Below are 18783 nucleotides of genomic sequence, written 5' to 3'. Positions count from 1 at the left end.
AAAATTTCGTTGATTTTTTTAAAGTGTAGCAATAAATTAAAATCTAAACAAATACATCGAACAGGCGACATCCATGAATTACGTAACGCAAAAACGTAACGATGTCACAAATTGTAAAGATTCGTCGTACCCTCCTATGAAAATTTCGTAACGCTGATAATAACCCCTCTCCCAATCTTCTCATGTTTTTAAATACTGATTTTCGAAGGTAAGGAAAGATTTTAACATAAAATTTCTCAACGTTCTTCAAAACGAAATTAATATCTATGCAAATCGCTTCTTATGTAGTACTCATTGCTGATAATTCTCTGATAAACTAAAATGATTGTCTTATTACAAGTTGCTCCGTGCTTGTTAACTCATGATCTACCTTGCCAGAAAGATCACGAACGTATGCTGTACCTACGTCAGCCACTAGGTGACAGAAACCTGCATTGTTGAAGGCCTGGGTCGGAATCTCCCATATTTCCCTGGTGAAGATCAACCAATATACATACGTATCGAGAACAGTTCTACACTTCCCCATTTTGGTTTCTCAGCAGGACTTCGCATTGGCTTACGAAGGGAACAAAACCCAATTTTTATGTGAATTTTTTTATGGTTAATTTCGAGCTCGGAGTTGTTTCGCCGGTGAGTTCGCCTGACCTGAACCCTATGGATTCGGCGTTCTAGGGTTTATTGAAGCCCGAAGTCTGCTCTACAAAATATGACGGTTTGGAAGTTCTGAAGCGCCATCTAGTTGAATTTTGGGATAAAACCACAAATACCATTTGAGGGCTTTTTAGATTATGCACCATAAGCTTCTGCAGCGAGTCGTTAAGCTGAAGGAAAAAAAAAATAGAATCGCACCAATATTTTTTGAAAATATGAATTGGTTTTAAAGTAAATCTTATTAAATGAAAAAAAAAAACAGTTTTCGTTATTATCAAATTATTTATTAGTTCCAATGCAGCACTGCAGTTGCCAGACCCTGTATATACAGTGAGCGAAAAAAGAATTTTCTTTTACAATGTATTTTCAATTGTTCAACGGATAAATCAAACATAAGTTTGCTTTTTTTGGATTAAGCAGGCATTTGACAAAAAATATTTTAAAAAGTACGGAGTAAGAATAGTACCACTTATGTTTTTCTGCAAAACTCAAGATTTTCCCTAAGAAATTACTGTTTAAAAGTGAATATTAATGCTGTTACAAACTTTTCGAATAGGTCAATGCTTTTAGGCGTTTTCTAGTATTCCAAAGCCTGTAAAGGAGTTTGAACTCACCAGATCTATGAAGGAGATCTCCTGGATCTTTTGTCAATCTTAAGATGGATTCCAGTTGACTATTTTAGCTAGTGAACTATCAAATTTTGTCAACTTTTGTTGCGAGTCAAGTGCGTTGATACTGTACTAAATTTTGGAAAAAAACAAATGTAAACAAATGGGGTTATCAGCTGGATGTAAAAGTACGATTGGAGACCTATATTTTGATTATTCATATTTAGTTTTGGGAAAAAAGGAGATGAAGATAAAACAATTTTATTGCAGGGTGCTGTTAAAGTTGGATTGCATTTTCCTAGGAATAGTGATATTGGCGTATTCGTTGCTTTCAAGATTCAATACCAATTCTCCTTATAGTCTGCCTAAAAACTTACTCGGAGTGCATTCTAGAGTGGCATTTGGCAACTAGAGTTCTTGTTGGGGCCTTTTCCATTGATTTTAATGGTTATAACCTGTTTTAGAACAGGCGCTGTAGTAGAAATTAATACATTGACACAAGCGATATATTATGGTTTTCAAAATAAAAATTCAAGATGAGATCACAGAAAAGTTGTTACATTCACTTTTGAAATTAGCTCTGCTAACCAGCTCCAGTCAGGTAGAGCGCTAGTAATTAAAATGATTTCTAATTAAGAAGAAGGTCACTGTTACATGTGGGTCTCTCATAAACGTAAACGACTCCGCGATTCATCGATTTCCAGTTAGTGATTGGCAACAACCTGATTTGAATGTTTCGGATCCGTATCGCCTCCAGTAAGTAGTATGTTCGGAAGCATTAAGCAAACAAGCAAGGCATCAAGCGCAATAGCAATAATCATCATCAGCAACAGGACGACCCCACTATACTGACTCCAAACAGTATCGGTACTAAGAGTAGTAATATGACTAGTCTCATGTTTACTGAGCTGGTTATATGAGGTTATGCTGTCGTTTGCTCGACTTGCTCTTATGCGACGATTCATACTCTTCGAATGTACCTATTCATAAAAATATATTATTTACGATCGATGTTTTTCTCTCTGGTCCTCCACGTCTTTGCCACCCCTCGTTTATTTTTACAGGACATGTCGGCAGCATCGAAGGGTTCAGATAGTGATAGCAATACGAAAAAAAATGGATTCCGAAACCTCAACGTTGGAAGGAGAAGATTCAAATCGATGAAAGGCAGAGGAAGAACCATGAAAGGGGGCAATGAAGAAAATATGAAAATATTGGAAGGAGCAACAGCAGCAGGTGGTCGACGCGTCCATAACGAGATGTCGTCCAATGAAGACGACCGACGTCGAAGCGTCGTCGCCGTCGTCGTCCAGTCGAATTGTCATCGTCGTCGCCATTCAAGAGTGGGGTGGTATCAGGCTTAACGCCATCATCTTTCTGACCCGGGGAAGGGGTCTACGGAGAAAAAAAGTTGAACCGAATAAGCCAAAGGAAGCAAACCAAAACAGAGAAACAACAACAACCATCGAATGACAATCATCATTAGTGCTGGAAGTGGCAAGAAGCGGGGACCCCAATTAGAAGTCGTTTTGCGGCGATGTTCAGTAGCCAGTTTGGTAGCGAATTTCTGTGTTTATTGCTGGAAGTGATTTTTTCGAGGCTCGTTAAGCGCTTTGATTTTGCTCGGCTTAGTGCTTTGATGTTCTAGCAAGAAAAAAGAAAGTTAAAAATCAGTGTAAAGTTGTTCAAAATTATCGCTTTCTAAGTGTTTTTCCGCTTAATCATTGGCCAGTAGTGTAATTTTCCTGGAGCTTTTAGCTAGGCGTGCATACTTATAAGAATAAATAAATCGTATCAAAGAGGGTAACCAAAAAAAAAAGGGAAAAAAATCAAGGGAGCAGCCTTTTTCCGGGGGGGATCCTAGAATGAGCAAATTCCGTATCAGCTACAGCGCACTGGGTATGTCTGAGGAAGCTTCTAACGATTCTCCGACCTCCGTTGGGAGTTGGAAAGCCTTGCGTAACGTCAATTTTCCCCCAGAAACCTTCGATGGAGGCTCGGCGACGACGCCCTGGTCTTCGACGTATGGGGATGGCGTTGGTGGCGGCGCTGGGGATTCTTGTAGCATCAATGGGAGCAGTCGAGGAAGTGGTGGGGGTGGTGGAAATGGTGGTGGAGCAACAGGAGGTGGACGGGCGCCTTCCGGTGGATCCAGGAGGGGGTCCAAGTTCTTTCAGCGACCCCGTTCGATGTCCGCGTGGAGCGACATTAGCCGAAGCAGTATGCGACTGGATGAGAGGTAATTTATGGTGTTGGAGGTGATTTAAAAACGGATGGAAATTATTCATTAATTACTGTATCTTAAACAAGGGGAAAGAGAGAAGATGACATTTAGTTTTGTGCTTATGAGTGAAAATTTACCTCTTTTGCCTTTTCTGTATTCATATCACAAGGAATATTGAAAGAATCAAAATCAGAACTGATTAATTTTTATATGTTCTCTAAAATTACTTTTTAATGTTAAAAGTATCGAGAAAAATTTTGACAATTTTGACAATTTTGACAATTTTGACAATTTTGACAATTTTGACAATTTTGACAATTTTGACAATTTTGACAATTTTGACAATTCTGATAATTCTGATAATTTTGTCCGTTTTGTCAATTTTGTCCATTTTGTTAATTTTGACAATTTTGTCAATTTGGTCAATTTGGTCAATTTTGTCAATTTTGTCAATTTTGTCAATTTTGTCAATTTTGTCAATTTTGCCAATTTTGTCAATTATGTCAATTTTGTCAATTTTGTCAATTTTGTCAATTTTGTCAATTTTGTCAATTTTGTCAATTTTGACAATTTTGTCGATTTTGACAATTTTGACAATTTTGACAATTTTGACAATTTTGACAATTTTGACAATTTTGACAATTTTGACAATTTTGACAATTTTGACAATTTTGACAATTTTGACAATTTTGACAATTTTGACAATTCTGATAATTCTGATAATTTTGTCCGTTTTGTCAATTTTGTCCATTTTGTTAATTTTGACAATTTTGACAATTTTGACAATTTTGACAATTTTGTGAATTTTGACAATTTTGACAATTTTGACAATTTGGACAATTTTGACAATTTTGACAATTTTGACAATTTTGACAATTTTGACAATTTTGACAATTTTGACAATTTTGACAATTTTGACAATTTTGACAATTTTGACAATTTTGACAATTTTGACAATTTTGACAATTTTGACAATTTTGACAATTTTGACAACTTTGACAATTTTGACAATTTTGACAATTTTGACAACTTTGACAATTTTGACAATTTTGACAATTTTGACAATTTTGACAATTTTGACAATTTTGACAATTTTGACAATTTTGACAATTTTGACAATTTTGACAATTTTGACAATTTTGACAATTTTGACAATTTTGACAATTTTGACAATTTTGACAACTTTGACAATTTTGACAATTTTGACAATTTTGACAACTTTGACAATTTTGACAATTTTGACAATTTTGACAATTTTGAAAATTTTGACAATTGTGACAATTTTGACAATTTTGACAATTTTGACAATTTTGACAATTTTGACAATTTTGACAATTTTGACAATTTTGACAATTTTGACAATTTTGACAATTTTGACAATTTTGACAATTTTGACAATTTTGACAATTTTGACAATTTTGACAATTTTGACAATTTTGACAATTTTGACAATTTTGACAATTTTGACAATTTTGACAATTTTGACAATTTTGACAATTTTGACAATTTTGACAATTTTGACAATTTTGACAATTTTGACAATTTTGACAATTTTGACAATTTTGACAATTTTGACAATTTTGACAATTTTGACAATTTTGACAATTTTGACAATTTTGACAATTTTGACAATTTTGACAATTTTGACAATTTTGACAATTTTGACAATTTTGACAATTTTGACAATTTTGACAATTTTGACAATTTTGACAATTTTGACAATTTTGACAGTTTTGACAATTTTGACAATTTTGACAATTTTGACAATTTTGACAATTTTGACAATTTTGACAATTTTGACAATTTTGACAATTTTGACAATTTTGACAATTTTGACAATTTTGACAATTTTGACAATTTGGACAATTTTGACAATTTTGACAATTTTGACAATTTTGACAATTTGGACAATTTTGACAATTTTGATAATTTTGTCAATTTTGTCAATTTTGTCAATTTTGTCAATTTTGTCAATTTTGTCAATTTTGTCAATTTTGTCAATTTTTTCAATTTTGTCAATTTTGTCAATTTTGTCAATTTTGTCAATTTTGTCAATTTTGTCAATTTTGTCAATTTTGTCAATTTTGTCAATTTTGTCAATTTTGTCAATTTTGTCAATTTTGTCAATTTTGTCAATTTTGTCAATTTTGTCAATTTTGTCAATTTTGTCAATTTTGTCAATTTTGTCAATTTTGTCAATTTTGTCAATTTTGTCAATTTTGTCAATTTTGTCAATTTTGTCAATTTTGTCAATTTTGTCAATTTTGTCAATTTTGTCAATTTTGTCAATTTTGTCAATTTTGTCATTTTTGTCAATTTTGTCAATTTTGTCAATTTTGTCAATTTTGTCAATTTTGTCAATTTTGTCAATTTTGACAATTTTGTCAATTTTGTCAATTTTGTCAATTTTGTCAATTTTGTCAATTTTGTCAATTTTGTCAATTTTGTCAATTTTGTCAATTTTGTCAATTTTGTCAATTTTGTCAATTTTGTCAATTTTGTCAATTTTGTCAATTTTGTCAAATTTTGTCAATTTTGCAAATTTTGTCAATTTTTCCAATTTTTACAATTTAATTTTGTTTTTCCAACAATTTAAGAGACATGGCTGTTAGTAAATTATTTATCAAAAACATGTATAATTTATAATCAGAAGCCAGTGAATAGAAAAGTTCATATGGGAAAGCTATTAATTTTTATTTGATTTATTATGAGAAATGGATTTTTTGACAAACCATCAACAACTCTGTATCAATACAACAAAATTGTTGCTGGTTTGCTTATTTATGGGTAAAAATAACCCATTGGTATGATATATTCAGCTTTTTTTGACCATAACTCTTAAATTGGTGCTTTAATGTGCCTGGATTCTCTTTTATTGTATTTTAGGACCTAAATCCAGATCTGTGAGGCAAGGCGGAACTTTTTTTCAATAGTGCTTTAAAGTTTTTGATTTCAAAAATTGTTTATTTACTCATTTTAATCATAGATAAACTTAGTGTTTAAAAATTTTAAACGGCTCAAATGAATGAATTCAATTATGGTGTACTTTAAATTTAAGAAAAAATGTTTTCCCCAGAAATGTACGTTATTTAAATTTTTTCTCCATAATTTAAATTTTTCAATTTTTCAATTTTTCAATTATAAATCTTTCCCGTTTTTATTCTTGAACTTGTGTTTAAAAATTGGTTAAAACCATTATTGGGAAGATTGATCGAAATAATAATAGTTAAATAACTCAAATTTGTTTTTCAAAAATGTTGAAAATGTATATTTTAGAAGAGGAACAGGTAAACTTTCTTAAATTTGATGTAGGTCTTGTTTTTAAATAATTTCGGATAATTTGTAAGATTGTGAATATGTGAGGTAAATGATAAAAATTTGAACGTTGGGGATCTGATATTCATCAACGTCCAAATTTTGATAATTTACTCCACAAGCTTTTAAATCATTCGAAATCCTTTATTAAACTAGACCTGCATTAAATTTAAGCGTTTTGCTTTTTTTTGCACCCATTTCTTTTTTTTTTTTTAAGTTTAATTAAGTCAGAATGCAGTAGTTCTTCATTGGGTAAAAAGTATCAGTTGTATTTCTTAATGTTTGTGGAAGAAACTTATTTGGAAGGTTTTTTTTTTGTTTTTGTTGATACTAACTCGGTGTATTTTTTGAAATAATTTTTTCTTTCAAGGCAAATTGCGCAGACATTTGAAATAATGTCTGCGCTTTGATGCCACAAATTTGATTCAGAAAATTTTGTAGTTGTTTTTATCTGAATTTCAAATTTGCTTTAATTATATTATACTACACTTCAACTACAACTTTTATTCTACGATATTTTTAATAAGTTTTTATTCCCGAACATTTATTTTGAAGGCTTTCTATGAAACAGATAAGAAAAGTATGAATTTCTGTCAGAAAATCTGGGTTTTAATGCCAATTTAAAGATATTAAAAAAAAAGTTAGGATTATTTTTTCGGATTGTTTTATCTTATTCTGCTACGAGTCTACCGTTCATCAATCATTATTAGGATCTTGGATTTTTAAAAGCAGAAATAGAAAAAAAAATTACAATATGCTTGTTTTTATTTTTCAGGTCGTCACATTCAGGGCTCTAAAAATCTCAAATATCAAGATCTGAAAGAATCTTCCAATATTTTTTATTTGAACTTGAGAATATACACCGTAAAACTTACCTATTCCGGAGTTATGTGTCACTAATTGAATTGATTTTTTTTAACTTACTTCAAGCACGGCTCGGCCAGTGTTAAATGTCAATCTCAAGTTGTCCACGTTTATTCAGTCTTTAAATCCAAAATTGACTAGACGGTGGAAGTCTTTTAAGTAAAATGTTCTTAGTGATTTATAAGTTATAAGATGAAGGTTTTCGATTCTAGCATATTGAGTAGTCTGAAAGTTCTCATAAATCAGTTATTTCGAAATTGAAAATTTGAAGCTTCAATATCTAGATTATTACACGATTGTATCCCATTTACCCGAAAACCATTGCCCAGAATGAATTTTTCCCAGAATGACAAATACCCGAAATCAAACCCCAGAATGAACCATTTCCCAGAAAAAAATTCCCCAGAATGCACCATTTACCAGAAATTTTTTTCCCAGAATGGACCATTTCCCAGAATTTTTTTCCCCAGAATGGAACATTTACCAGAATGGCACAAATCCCAGATTTTTTCAACTATTTTTATTTGTTTTTTTTTTCTAATGTATTCTTGAATATTTCATATGATTCGAAATTAATTTTCTCAAAATGTTTTTTTGAATGAAACTACGACTTCGAAATTTTCCAACTAAATTTATTTTAGAACCAATATTGTGCTTTGTTTATGGTTCGGGTACTTTAATTGATTTAATGCTTACCATGGTCTTTTAAAAAACCGTTTTGGTATCCGACTCCTCACGCTGCGCGTTCGAACTTGAAAGACGTTTTGTCCTTCACGCTGTCGCGTGGCGGACGGGGCTAAGGGATCACACCTAGCTTTCACGCAGACCTAGGAAGCCCCGGCAGACCTAGACCAATGTATTGGGGCCGCCGCTTCCGACGGCGGGTCGGCGGCCTCCTCGGATTTGGGAGCTTCGGCGGCTTTGTGCCGCCTCAGCCCCTTCATCCTAGTTGGTTGCGGCCTTGCCGCAAAAGAATAAAGTTATGAAACCCCATTTTTTTTGTAACAATTTCTTTTTTTTTAATAATTTGTAGTAAGGATAAATGTTTTCAATTTTCTGGGCAATGGTCCTTCTGGCGAAAAAAATTCTGGTACATGGTTCATTCTGGTGAAAAAATTTCTGGGAAATGGTACATTCTGGCGAAAATTTTTCTGGGGAATGGTTCGTCGGGGGAAAAATATTCTGGGGAATGGTTCTTTCTGGCGATTGGAATTCTGGGGATTTTTCATTCTGGGCAATGGTTTTCGGGTAAATGGAGTACAACCTATTACACATTACACAGGTCTGCAAAATTCACATTTTTTCTTGATGCCAAGAGGTGTAGAGTTGATTTCGACCAAATTGAGGGTGCTGATTCGAATTCGGCAATTATTTTTTCTATAAAAGCTCTAGTTTTTTAGATGCAAGGTTTGTGATGAAAGAGGAGTAATCAATTTGAAAATTTGAAAGCAATTCTAACAAAGTTAAAAGATAAATCGAAGAAATTTAAATTAAACATTTACTATTATTAAATTAACTTCCTCGAACACCACTGTGGTTTTGACTTATGAGAAAAAAGTTTTATTTTTGTTTTTAGTTCTGGTTTTGGCTAGGTATGAGAATTTTGAGGATTTTTAAAGGAAACTTGAATAATTACCAAACATAGTAAATTTTTAATGTACAATTTTAAATTTCATGCGTTTTTCAAAACATTTTGTAAGACAATCTTAAATAAAAAAAAAGCTTTTAAACGTGTTCAAGTAATTATTATTATAAATTATCAAACTGCATTGAAAAAAATAGTAAAATTTTAGTTTTTTTAGCGTTACATTTATGATAACAAAACATACCGGAATAATCTAAATAATGCTTTGAATTAGATATAATTCAAAATAAGTTCTTAACTTTGATCTATCTGTTTTTTGATTATCAATTGAAGCCTCTGGAGCCAAAGGGATATAAATGCTCAGCAGCTGATTTCAAGAATACACGCTTGTTGTGTTTGACTACTATACATATATTTTTGAAAATTTTTATTTTTCTCTTGAACGAAAAAGTATGTGAAGAAAATGGGTGTTGTTTGAAATATGAAGAATTGTTTGGCATTGTTGACTCAAAAGCGATTATTTTTGCACTAATACCCCTTTGACCCTGAGGGCCTCAATAACAGTTATCTTTGACTGGTTTTGCTAAAAAACTTTTAAATTTTCGATTTTATAAAAAAAATATAGTTTGTATTTAACATTCTGAAGTTAGGAAAATCAATTTAACTTCCTGTTTATGAGTTAGCTTGATAACATCATTGGCAAAGTTCACTTTCATAATAACTGAGCCAACCGAAAAACTATTGAAAAGTGTTAGCATGTCAGATCGATAGTAATCTGATTTTTTTTTCTTATTTGAACCTTCAATCGTCCAAAGGTTCAACAAAGGAATTATTCTGCTCTGATCCTTGGTTAGGTTTGTACTGTTTTTCTTTTCAAATATTTGATGTATTTTTTATGGGATTTTCATTCTAAACCAGGGATTTTATAATTTAGATTACATTTTTCCTAATTATTGAACTACCACATTTCAATTTAAAATCCATTAAAAGCAGGTTGGAAGAGCAAACGACTATAGATGATCGTAAGAATTTTAGATAGGTTGGCATAGATAACTTTGTGTGATTAATATATTCTGAAAATATTTTAGAAAATTCAAATAATTTATCGAATTTGTCGAAAAAACTAGTATTGTTAGCAGTCAATAACTGGTAAGAGAAATCGTTAACAAGTCAAATCTTTTTGCTCTTGAATATTGACTTAAATGCGGAAAGTTTTATTTTAATTTCTTATCGACACGACTGAGCATTAAATTCGATGAAAACAATACTGATTTCTTTAACTAAAATATCTGTAATTCTGTGGTTCAACCAAACCAGTCTATCACGATAATCCGTGATGCATTTTTCAGAAATTTCGTAGAAATATTGTGCAAAAAATCGAGAATTAAGTCATTACACTTGAAGTTTGGCAATCCAAATTACCAGTAATAAAATTTTCATAAATTAGTTAAAAAATCTTTGCCAGTGTTCAGAAGTTAAGAAAATCCATCTATATTAAATTTAGAACATCCATTCTGTACAAAAATCTAGAATCAAGAATGTACCTAGAATTTGCCGAAAAATCTGTATAATTGTGGATTTTTTTTCTGCAATTTCGACAACCTTGCTCAACATCTCAATGCAGTGATCTCTTACTGAACTTCAAATAAAAAAAAAACAGTTTTTTTTTCACATTTTGTAAAAAAAAGAAAATCGGGGCTTTGAGGCCTGATTCAAATTGTGGAAAAACTTCTCGCTAATACTCTAACAGAAAAGAATCAAAGTAAGTAAATTTCAATAACAATTCAACGTTCAAAGTTGAGGAGATGGATTTTCATCCAAGACCAGGGATTTTCTAATTTAGATTACATTTTTATTTTAAGTTTCTTTTTTTTCAAGTGGTACAATTATTCAACTTCCACTTTAAAATTTAAAATCCATAAAAAGTGGGTTGGAAGAGCAGACAGATGATCGTTTGAATTTTAGATAGGTTAGCATAGATTATTTTGTGTGATAAATATGTTCCGAAAATATTTTAGAAAATTTAAATATTTTATCGAATTAAGCGAAAAAAACAAGTTTTTTAGCAGCCAATTACTGGTGAAAAATCGTTAACAAGTAGAATCTTTTTGCTCTTGAATATTGATTTAAATGCGGAAAGTTTTATAATAGCGTCTGGGTGATTAAATTTATATTTCATATCGATACGACTGAGCATTAAATTAGACAAAAAAAAACACTGATTTCCTTAATAAAAAATATTTGTAATTCTGTGGTTCAACCAAACCAGTCTGTCACGATAATCCGTGACGTATTTTTCAGAAAATTCATAAAAATATTGTCCAAAACATTGCGAATTTAGTCATTACACTTAAAGATTGGCAATCCAAATTACCAATAATAAAATTTTCATAAATTATCAAAAAATCTTTGCCAGTGGTAAACTAAGTTAAGAAAATCCATCTATATTAATTTTTGAACACCTATAAAGTCTATACGAAAATCTAGAATCAAGAATGTACGTATATGTAACTTTGACAAAATATGCCAAAAAATGATCTCATACTGAGCTACAAATAAAAAAAAACAGTTTTATTCTCATCGTTTGTAAAAAATGTCTGTGCTTTGACGATCAATTAAAGTTGTGAAAAAACTTCTCGTAAATACTCCAAGAAAAAAACTAATCAAAGTAAATAAATTTCAATAACAATTCAACGTCCAAAAATAAGAAGATAGTGATTTCTCGCAAATAGTTTTTTTTTTCAACAATTTATCGATGAGCTTTAAACCTTTAAATGGAAGTGATGAAAAATCGTATCACCAGTTTGAGCAAAAACGAATTTTTATCAGAAAACAGTTAAAACTTTTTTAATGAACCAGGTAGGCCTTTAATAATTTCCGTTTGCAATAACAAAGGGAAGCAAGTCATGTTTCTATTTGGAAGAATGTTTGCTAAGGAGTTCAAACCAATTAAAAGTCTTGGATAATTACACTAGTTTGAAAAATTTAAAAAAAAGAATCGTGAACTTTATAGACCGACCAATTTTTTTTAAAGTGAAATTGGGCGCTGAATCCAAAAATAAAATTCAAAAAATTCTCATTAGAACGGTTTTTGAGTTATGCTCCAAAAAAGTACATTTACTAAGATTGAAATATCTCGGACTGCATAACAGAAAATTGAAATCTCTTTTTTGCATATTAAAGGTGAATTAATTTTCTATCGATCATTTGAACTTCATTTTTGCGTATCATCAACAGTATTGTTGATATTCGTGACTTTATAAACGAATAAAATATGAAAATGCATTTTTTTAGAGAAAATTTTATTTCAGCTGAAGTTTTAGACTCGATGGTGACATTTTAAAAATCTGATTTTCTATGAGCCTTAAATGCCAATTCAAAACAAAGATTTCAAGAAGTTATTCATATAAATCGGTTGAAAATTGAAGAAGTTATGGTTACTTTACCATAATACTAATTTTTGCATTTTTTTTGAAAAATTTAACGAGCCGCAGTGTACTAATTAAACATGGAAAATCTCACTCGCTTCAATTCAGAATCATTCAAGATCTAACCATGAAGAAAGGTTACTTGAGTCTCAAACTTAAATTTGAGGTAAATTTTAAGGTATTATGCTCGGAAGAAACAAAAAAATACTGGTTTTTTCATTAATAACTTTTTTCACCACAACCGATTGTTTTTTTATAATTAATTTTATTAAAGCCTAAGTTAAGATTAATTTTATTAAAGCCTAAGTTAAGACAAATAGTTCACCCCAAAACTGCAACACGATTGGACTTGAAACAAAAAAGTTATTGCGGTTCAAAAGCCGCAAATTTTGTCTAACACGCAGTAAGTACTTTTTACGCATTGCGTTTTATACGAGAATTTTTGGTCAAAATACAGTTTAAATACGTACCGAGTGATACGGTATTTAATTTCGATTTCCTTTAAACACATAAATTAGTTTTATCTATCCTTTTCAGATTTGTTTTGTGAAAATAAAAACAATATTTATAATTTAAAGCTCTGATAATTAATTAATAAATGTTATTTTGATTTCAGCCTGCCGACAAAATTCAAACTCAAATTGGCCCGCTGGATCAAAAAATTGCTCACCCCTGTTCTAAAAGATGATTCATCCCTATAAAATTTCTAAAAACTTTCTATTTTTGTTAAGATTTTTCTCTACTGAGACCTTTTAAATTTAGACCTTAGAAGAATCAACATTTAGAAAGTTCCTTAATTTTTCACTATCAAGCATAGTGTATGGGATTTTCAATTCATGAGCTGTGGTTTTTATCAATTAAAATATCGAAAGCATCCTCGTAATATTGATGTTGAATGTTGACAATCAGTCAAAGTATATACAGGGTAACAATAATGCTCCCGTACTTTTTGAAAATTCTCACAACTTTCTTATATAAAATCAAATCGCGTCAACCTAAAAATATTTACATTCTTTGGAATCTTGGCTATCAGGTTCCACCGTAAAAAAACAGGAATAGCTCAAAATACCCTCCTTAGACCTCCACACACTTTTTTAGGAAATGGAACATTTACTTTACGATGTTCGCTACTAAAACTCATTACAGGACTTTCTTCACCTAGGCCAATATTTTAACAACTGAAGCACTTCACTGTCACTAATTGCTCAAAAAGAGCCAGCAGAAAATACTACAGCAAAAAAAAAATATTCAAGCACTTTTTCGAAAATTTCCATGGAAAATATTAAACTTGTGTCCCTTGAAGGACCCCTGAAGGGTTTTTTGAGTGTAATTTCAAGACCAATATTTCTAACCACTCAGCACTGGAATCTTTGTGACGTTCTGAAACAGTGCGATTCACAGCTTCAGCAGGCTTGGAGCTAGACGAATTCTGCAAAATCGACCATCAATCATCTGTAAAAAGCTGTATTTTTAGCTTTTGGGGCTTTGGGGTCAAGAATACTCGCTTGCCAAACTCACAAGCCTGTACATACCTAAAGTAGCACCCAGGTTAGAACATCTTGTAGGAAAACTCTCAACTTCAAGATGAGGTATTGGGGATGATCCAAAAATGTTACTAACATAGTTTTGGAACGTCGTTTAAAGAAAAATTGCAAACCAGCATCGTCGAAGGCTGACTGATGGAATGTATTGAAGCCGTGGGAGGCAAGTTCGAGCCAATCTTTATTTTTTTTGTTTGATTTTTTTTAACAAGGTTCTAAATAAAGAATGCTACAAGTTGTTCTGGTGGTTTGATTTGATTATTAAGTAAGCAGGGTAACGGTTTTGAAGCATTTTTAAAAAGTATGGAAACACTATTTAGGGCTTCATCATATAGGATAAAAATAATCGGTGAAAAAGAAAAGAAAATGTTGTTATTGAAATTTTATACGCCAAACTAAAATCAGCGATAAACGTCGATTTCAGCGACAATTTAAGCGATTGATTCCGTATATAAAACAAATTGATTTGACTCTTTCTGTCTTTAATTCGATTCAAAACTTCCCGAATCTTCATCAGTACCAAATCTTAATTTGTTATTCGCAGCACGACGAATTGATAGCAATTACTTAAAATTCATCCATTAATTTTGTAATCTGTTTTTCTACTTCCAGGTAAGTAGCAGAATTTGCGCTGGTTTGTTGTTTCCTTCGAAGGGAAACAAAACCGACGATAAAAATATTGCCTCTTCCCGAAGAAATGATGGAATGGGTGGAGGAAAACAATCTACTTCACTTCATACCATCGAGGTCCAGTTTCTAATAGAAGCGCGCTGGCATCAATTTGTTAGGCTTTGTGGGATGGCATCAGCGTCACCGATAAGGAAAAGCGACGCGGAGGACCAGAAAGCGCCGGAACCGGAACCATCAAAGGACTTCGGCTGTTCCAGCAAAAGGTAAGCGACTAAAATATTGAACATTATTATTCATGGGACGTGGGGAACTTTTTGATGACTGTTCATGGGGTGGAAGAGTGATGTCCATTGGCTGGAGGAATTTAGAGTGAAAATTCCCCAATGGATGGATTCGAATCGCTTTGTAGGGAATAACATCTAAAGAAAGATTGAAATTTTTTAAGTTAATTTTCAATTTATTTATAAAAATTCGGGAAGAGGTCTTACAATTGATAAGATAAGCGAAAATTAAATGAACTTTCAAAAATTATTTTTAAAATTTTCCTAGATTATTAAAGGATACATCCTTCTGAAATCACGAGCTAGAATATCCATCATACAATCGGAATGGAATATCAATCAGGTTTCTGCTGTTGAATTATAAACTTGGAAGCTTTCAACACATTGCAAGGTTTCGCTCACTTTTGAGAGAGACGACGATACGAAAGACTGCAAGGTATCGAACTTCACAATTTCAATATTCGTTCTAGCAGTTTCAAAATTTCAGTAGAAAGCTACTTTTTTTAAATGTTTTAAAATTAAGATCACATTTGGCAAACTATTAACTTTTAATCCTCGAGTTAGTTCCTATTAAAGTTTTCCAGTTGTCTCCAATTACTTGACAATATTCGGCAACTAGTGAGTCGACCTTCACCCTTTAATCTTCATAACACAGTTTTACCCCAAGAAAGAAGAGATTATGTTCTAGTTTTGTTTCTCCATCCAACCAAACGACTTTTTTTCCTTAGCTGAAAAAAGTGAAAACGTGATCCTGCTAACCAAACATGTCGCTTCGTTGATGTTTTTTTTTCACTTCAAACGGAATCCGGAAGCTCGACAAATATGGCTAATACCATGATATGGTGTGCCATCTGCCGGGATCCAGGTGGCAAGCTAACCAAAAATACATATGCACAAACACAAACTCGAGCTTCCAACTGCATCAACCGGCAACAAAAACCACACATATTAATTGACCTGACACCTCACACGGTTCAGATAACAGCGGTGGGTCACTGTGGGATGAAAAATTGCTTCAAAAGGTCAAAATTTCGAAAAAAAAGGAATGATTCGATCAACTATTAAAACAAATTTATCATATTGCAAACTTTAGAAAGTTAATAAAAAAAACAACATATATGAATGGAATATGATAAATATGGTATAGGGTGTAAAAATGATGAAAACATAATAAGCATGAAACAAAATATAATTTCAAAATCAGTCCAATTTGAAAAAAAAAACAGAAAACAAATCAAAACAAGATAAAAAATTAAAACAGGTTTACAATGGTCAGACTTATCTGAAACTGAAATCTGGAAAAAGAAGCCGAAATAAGATAAAAAAAGAGTCAAAAATATTTTTCAGAAACGGGATTGAAAAAGACATGAATGGGGTAAATGAGAGGCAAATTGGCTAATGACACGCTTAACAACAAAGTTAAAAAATTGAATAATGAATGTTTAACAAAAACAATGCCGAGATTTTACAAAAAAAATGTTTAAAATATGACAAAAATGTTACATCAGATGACTTTAAAAGTAAAGGAGTAGAATAAATTAAATACCTTCAAAAACGATCAAAATGTGTCGAAATTAATACTGAAACGAACTCATATAAAATTAAATAAATAATACTCCTATATATCACGAGAGAAGAACAAAAATAGAACAAAACAATGGCAAAATAATAAAAAATATCAACTATCAGGCCCGTGCGAAGGACTCGTTTTCGAAATTAAAATTTTGCTAAAAATCATAACAATAGCAATAATACGCAATAAATAAGGAATTGGATTTTTATGCTCATTTTCTCACTTATGACTACCGCACAAACTCAAAAAATAATGAATTAGACTTAATAAATAAATCAAAATTTTCAAAGCAACTCACAATGACAGTTTCAAATCAATTCTATATTCTGTCAGTCATTTATTAATTTTTTGAAATTATAATCCTATTTCTGAAATAGAAATTTGCTTCAAAAGAATTTCTAAGCAGTCTAGTTTTGAAATTTGAAATAAATTTTTCCAAAATACATATTTAAAAATCTGAATTCTAAAATAACTATCCGATCAGGTTAAAAAATTTACCATGATTAATTGTTGAGAAAATGATAATATTGGTTTTTTTATTCATCTTAATTTACAATTTCTTTCTTCATTTTCAACTGACGGGTTGATTGATCCTCTATAGTATTTTGAATTTGAACAAAAATTATTTTATCGCGATTTGAAATGTGAATTTTTGTTAAGGGAATAAATCCATTATTAACTTAGAAGAATTTGATGAAGTCTGTTAAAGTCGATGGTTGATTTTATTTTTGTTTAAAAAAGGAAAAATAATTAATGAAATAATTAATGTTGCCAGTGCCAGAGTGCCAGTGCTTGAAGTCCGAGATACAACCATTTTTAATAAAATTAAATTCTTCCAGTTTTCAAAATAAAAGGCTTTTAAAGTTAATTTTAGAAGCCCAAAATAATAACTTCATATTCAATTATACTGGCAAGGAAATTGTGGAAGATGGGTGATTTTGTGAGTTATTCATGACAAACTGATAAAAAATTTAAAATAAAGAATTCCAAGTTATGTTGTAAACATCGAAAACACCTAGCAAATACAAATTTATTTAACATTGCGCATTACAATTTAGTTTTTAAGATGCTTCTTTGAATTATTTTTTCAAATTTTTTAAAGATTTATTAAAAAATCATGATCAATTCAATAAACATGATTTTGAATAATAAAAATAAATGAAAAGTTAAACATTTTCAATCGCAGGTTTTAAAGATTGAAATTAAAAGCTTTGAAGATTTTGTTGCTTTCAATCGAAATATTGGGTTCTTGAAAGAACAGAAGAAAGAAACTATGTTTTTCTTACAAAATCTGATTCTGTTTCCGTTCATTGTTGGTAGTATCATGATGCATGTTTGGCAAGTCTGTTGTCTCCTGAGCCGATGTCCGTGAGTTCGAGCCCAAGAGTAAACATCGAACACAGTTGTACCGGATAAGTTTTTCAATAACGATCCGCCAACTGTAACGTTGATAAAGTCGCGAATGCCATAAAGATGGTAAAACGACTATAATCGAAACAAAAAAAAAAAAAAAAAATAAAAATGATGCATGTTTAAAAAAAGTAAAATTCTACAGTTTTTTTTTAAATTCGAAAAGATATCATTGCACGTATTTTTGACATTACTGCAGAATGTTAAAAAAACTTGATTTCACTTAACAAATTTGTTGAAACCTGAAAATTGAATGCTTTCAAAAATATTTGAATTCAATTTAGTTTAAAACTTATTTAAAAATTCAAATTAGGAAAAGTAAACAAATATACAACTTCTACAATTTTTTTTGGCAGAACCAAAAATTACTTAAAGTTTTGAGAAAAGTTGATTTAAAACTTTAATTTAATTTTAATGTTTTTGTTTTAAAATTTTGTCAAAAAAGTGCAGGATTTGCTTGAATGTTATTTTTTTAACCTATTTTCGATAGTTTTTTCAAAAGTAAAAGCTGATAGAAATATTGCATATTTAGATTCAGAGCAGTCAAACTTGTAAATTTAAATTCATTGCACCGCCGAAAAATGTAAATTTTGCGGCTTTGTCTAACTTATCAACACCTTTTTATATATGATGTTAAGCATTTTGAATAACAAGAAAAGCGAAATAAAATTCA

At 31.0% G+C, this 18783-nt stretch overlaps 1 protein-coding gene across 15 annotated transcripts in view; it reads left to right on the top strand.

Annotated features, from left to right (window-relative positions):
• Positions 1-18783, top strand: part of LOC129754341 (potassium channel subfamily T member 2) — a 605891-nt gene that overhangs the window by 90940 nt on the left and 496168 nt on the right. For 14 of the 15 annotated variants that reach the window (XM_055750344.1, XM_055750346.1, XM_055750341.1 and 11 more), the window contains exon 2: positions 2324-3498. In XM_055750344.1, coding sequence (XP_055606319.1) covers positions 3125-3498 — 374 coding nt within the window. In that variant the 5' untranslated portion in view covers positions 2324-3124. The remainder of the gene's footprint in view (positions 1-2323; positions 3499-18783) is intronic. The other variant, XM_055750331.1, reaches the window with a different exon arrangement.

Source organism: Uranotaenia lowii, chromosome 3 (assembly GCF_029784155.1).
Source record: "Uranotaenia lowii strain MFRU-FL chromosome 3, ASM2978415v1, whole genome shotgun sequence".
Taxonomy (NCBI): Eukaryota; Metazoa; Arthropoda; class Insecta; order Diptera; family Culicidae; genus Uranotaenia; species Uranotaenia lowii.
This window is presented reverse-complemented; position numbering and strand designations above follow the sequence as displayed.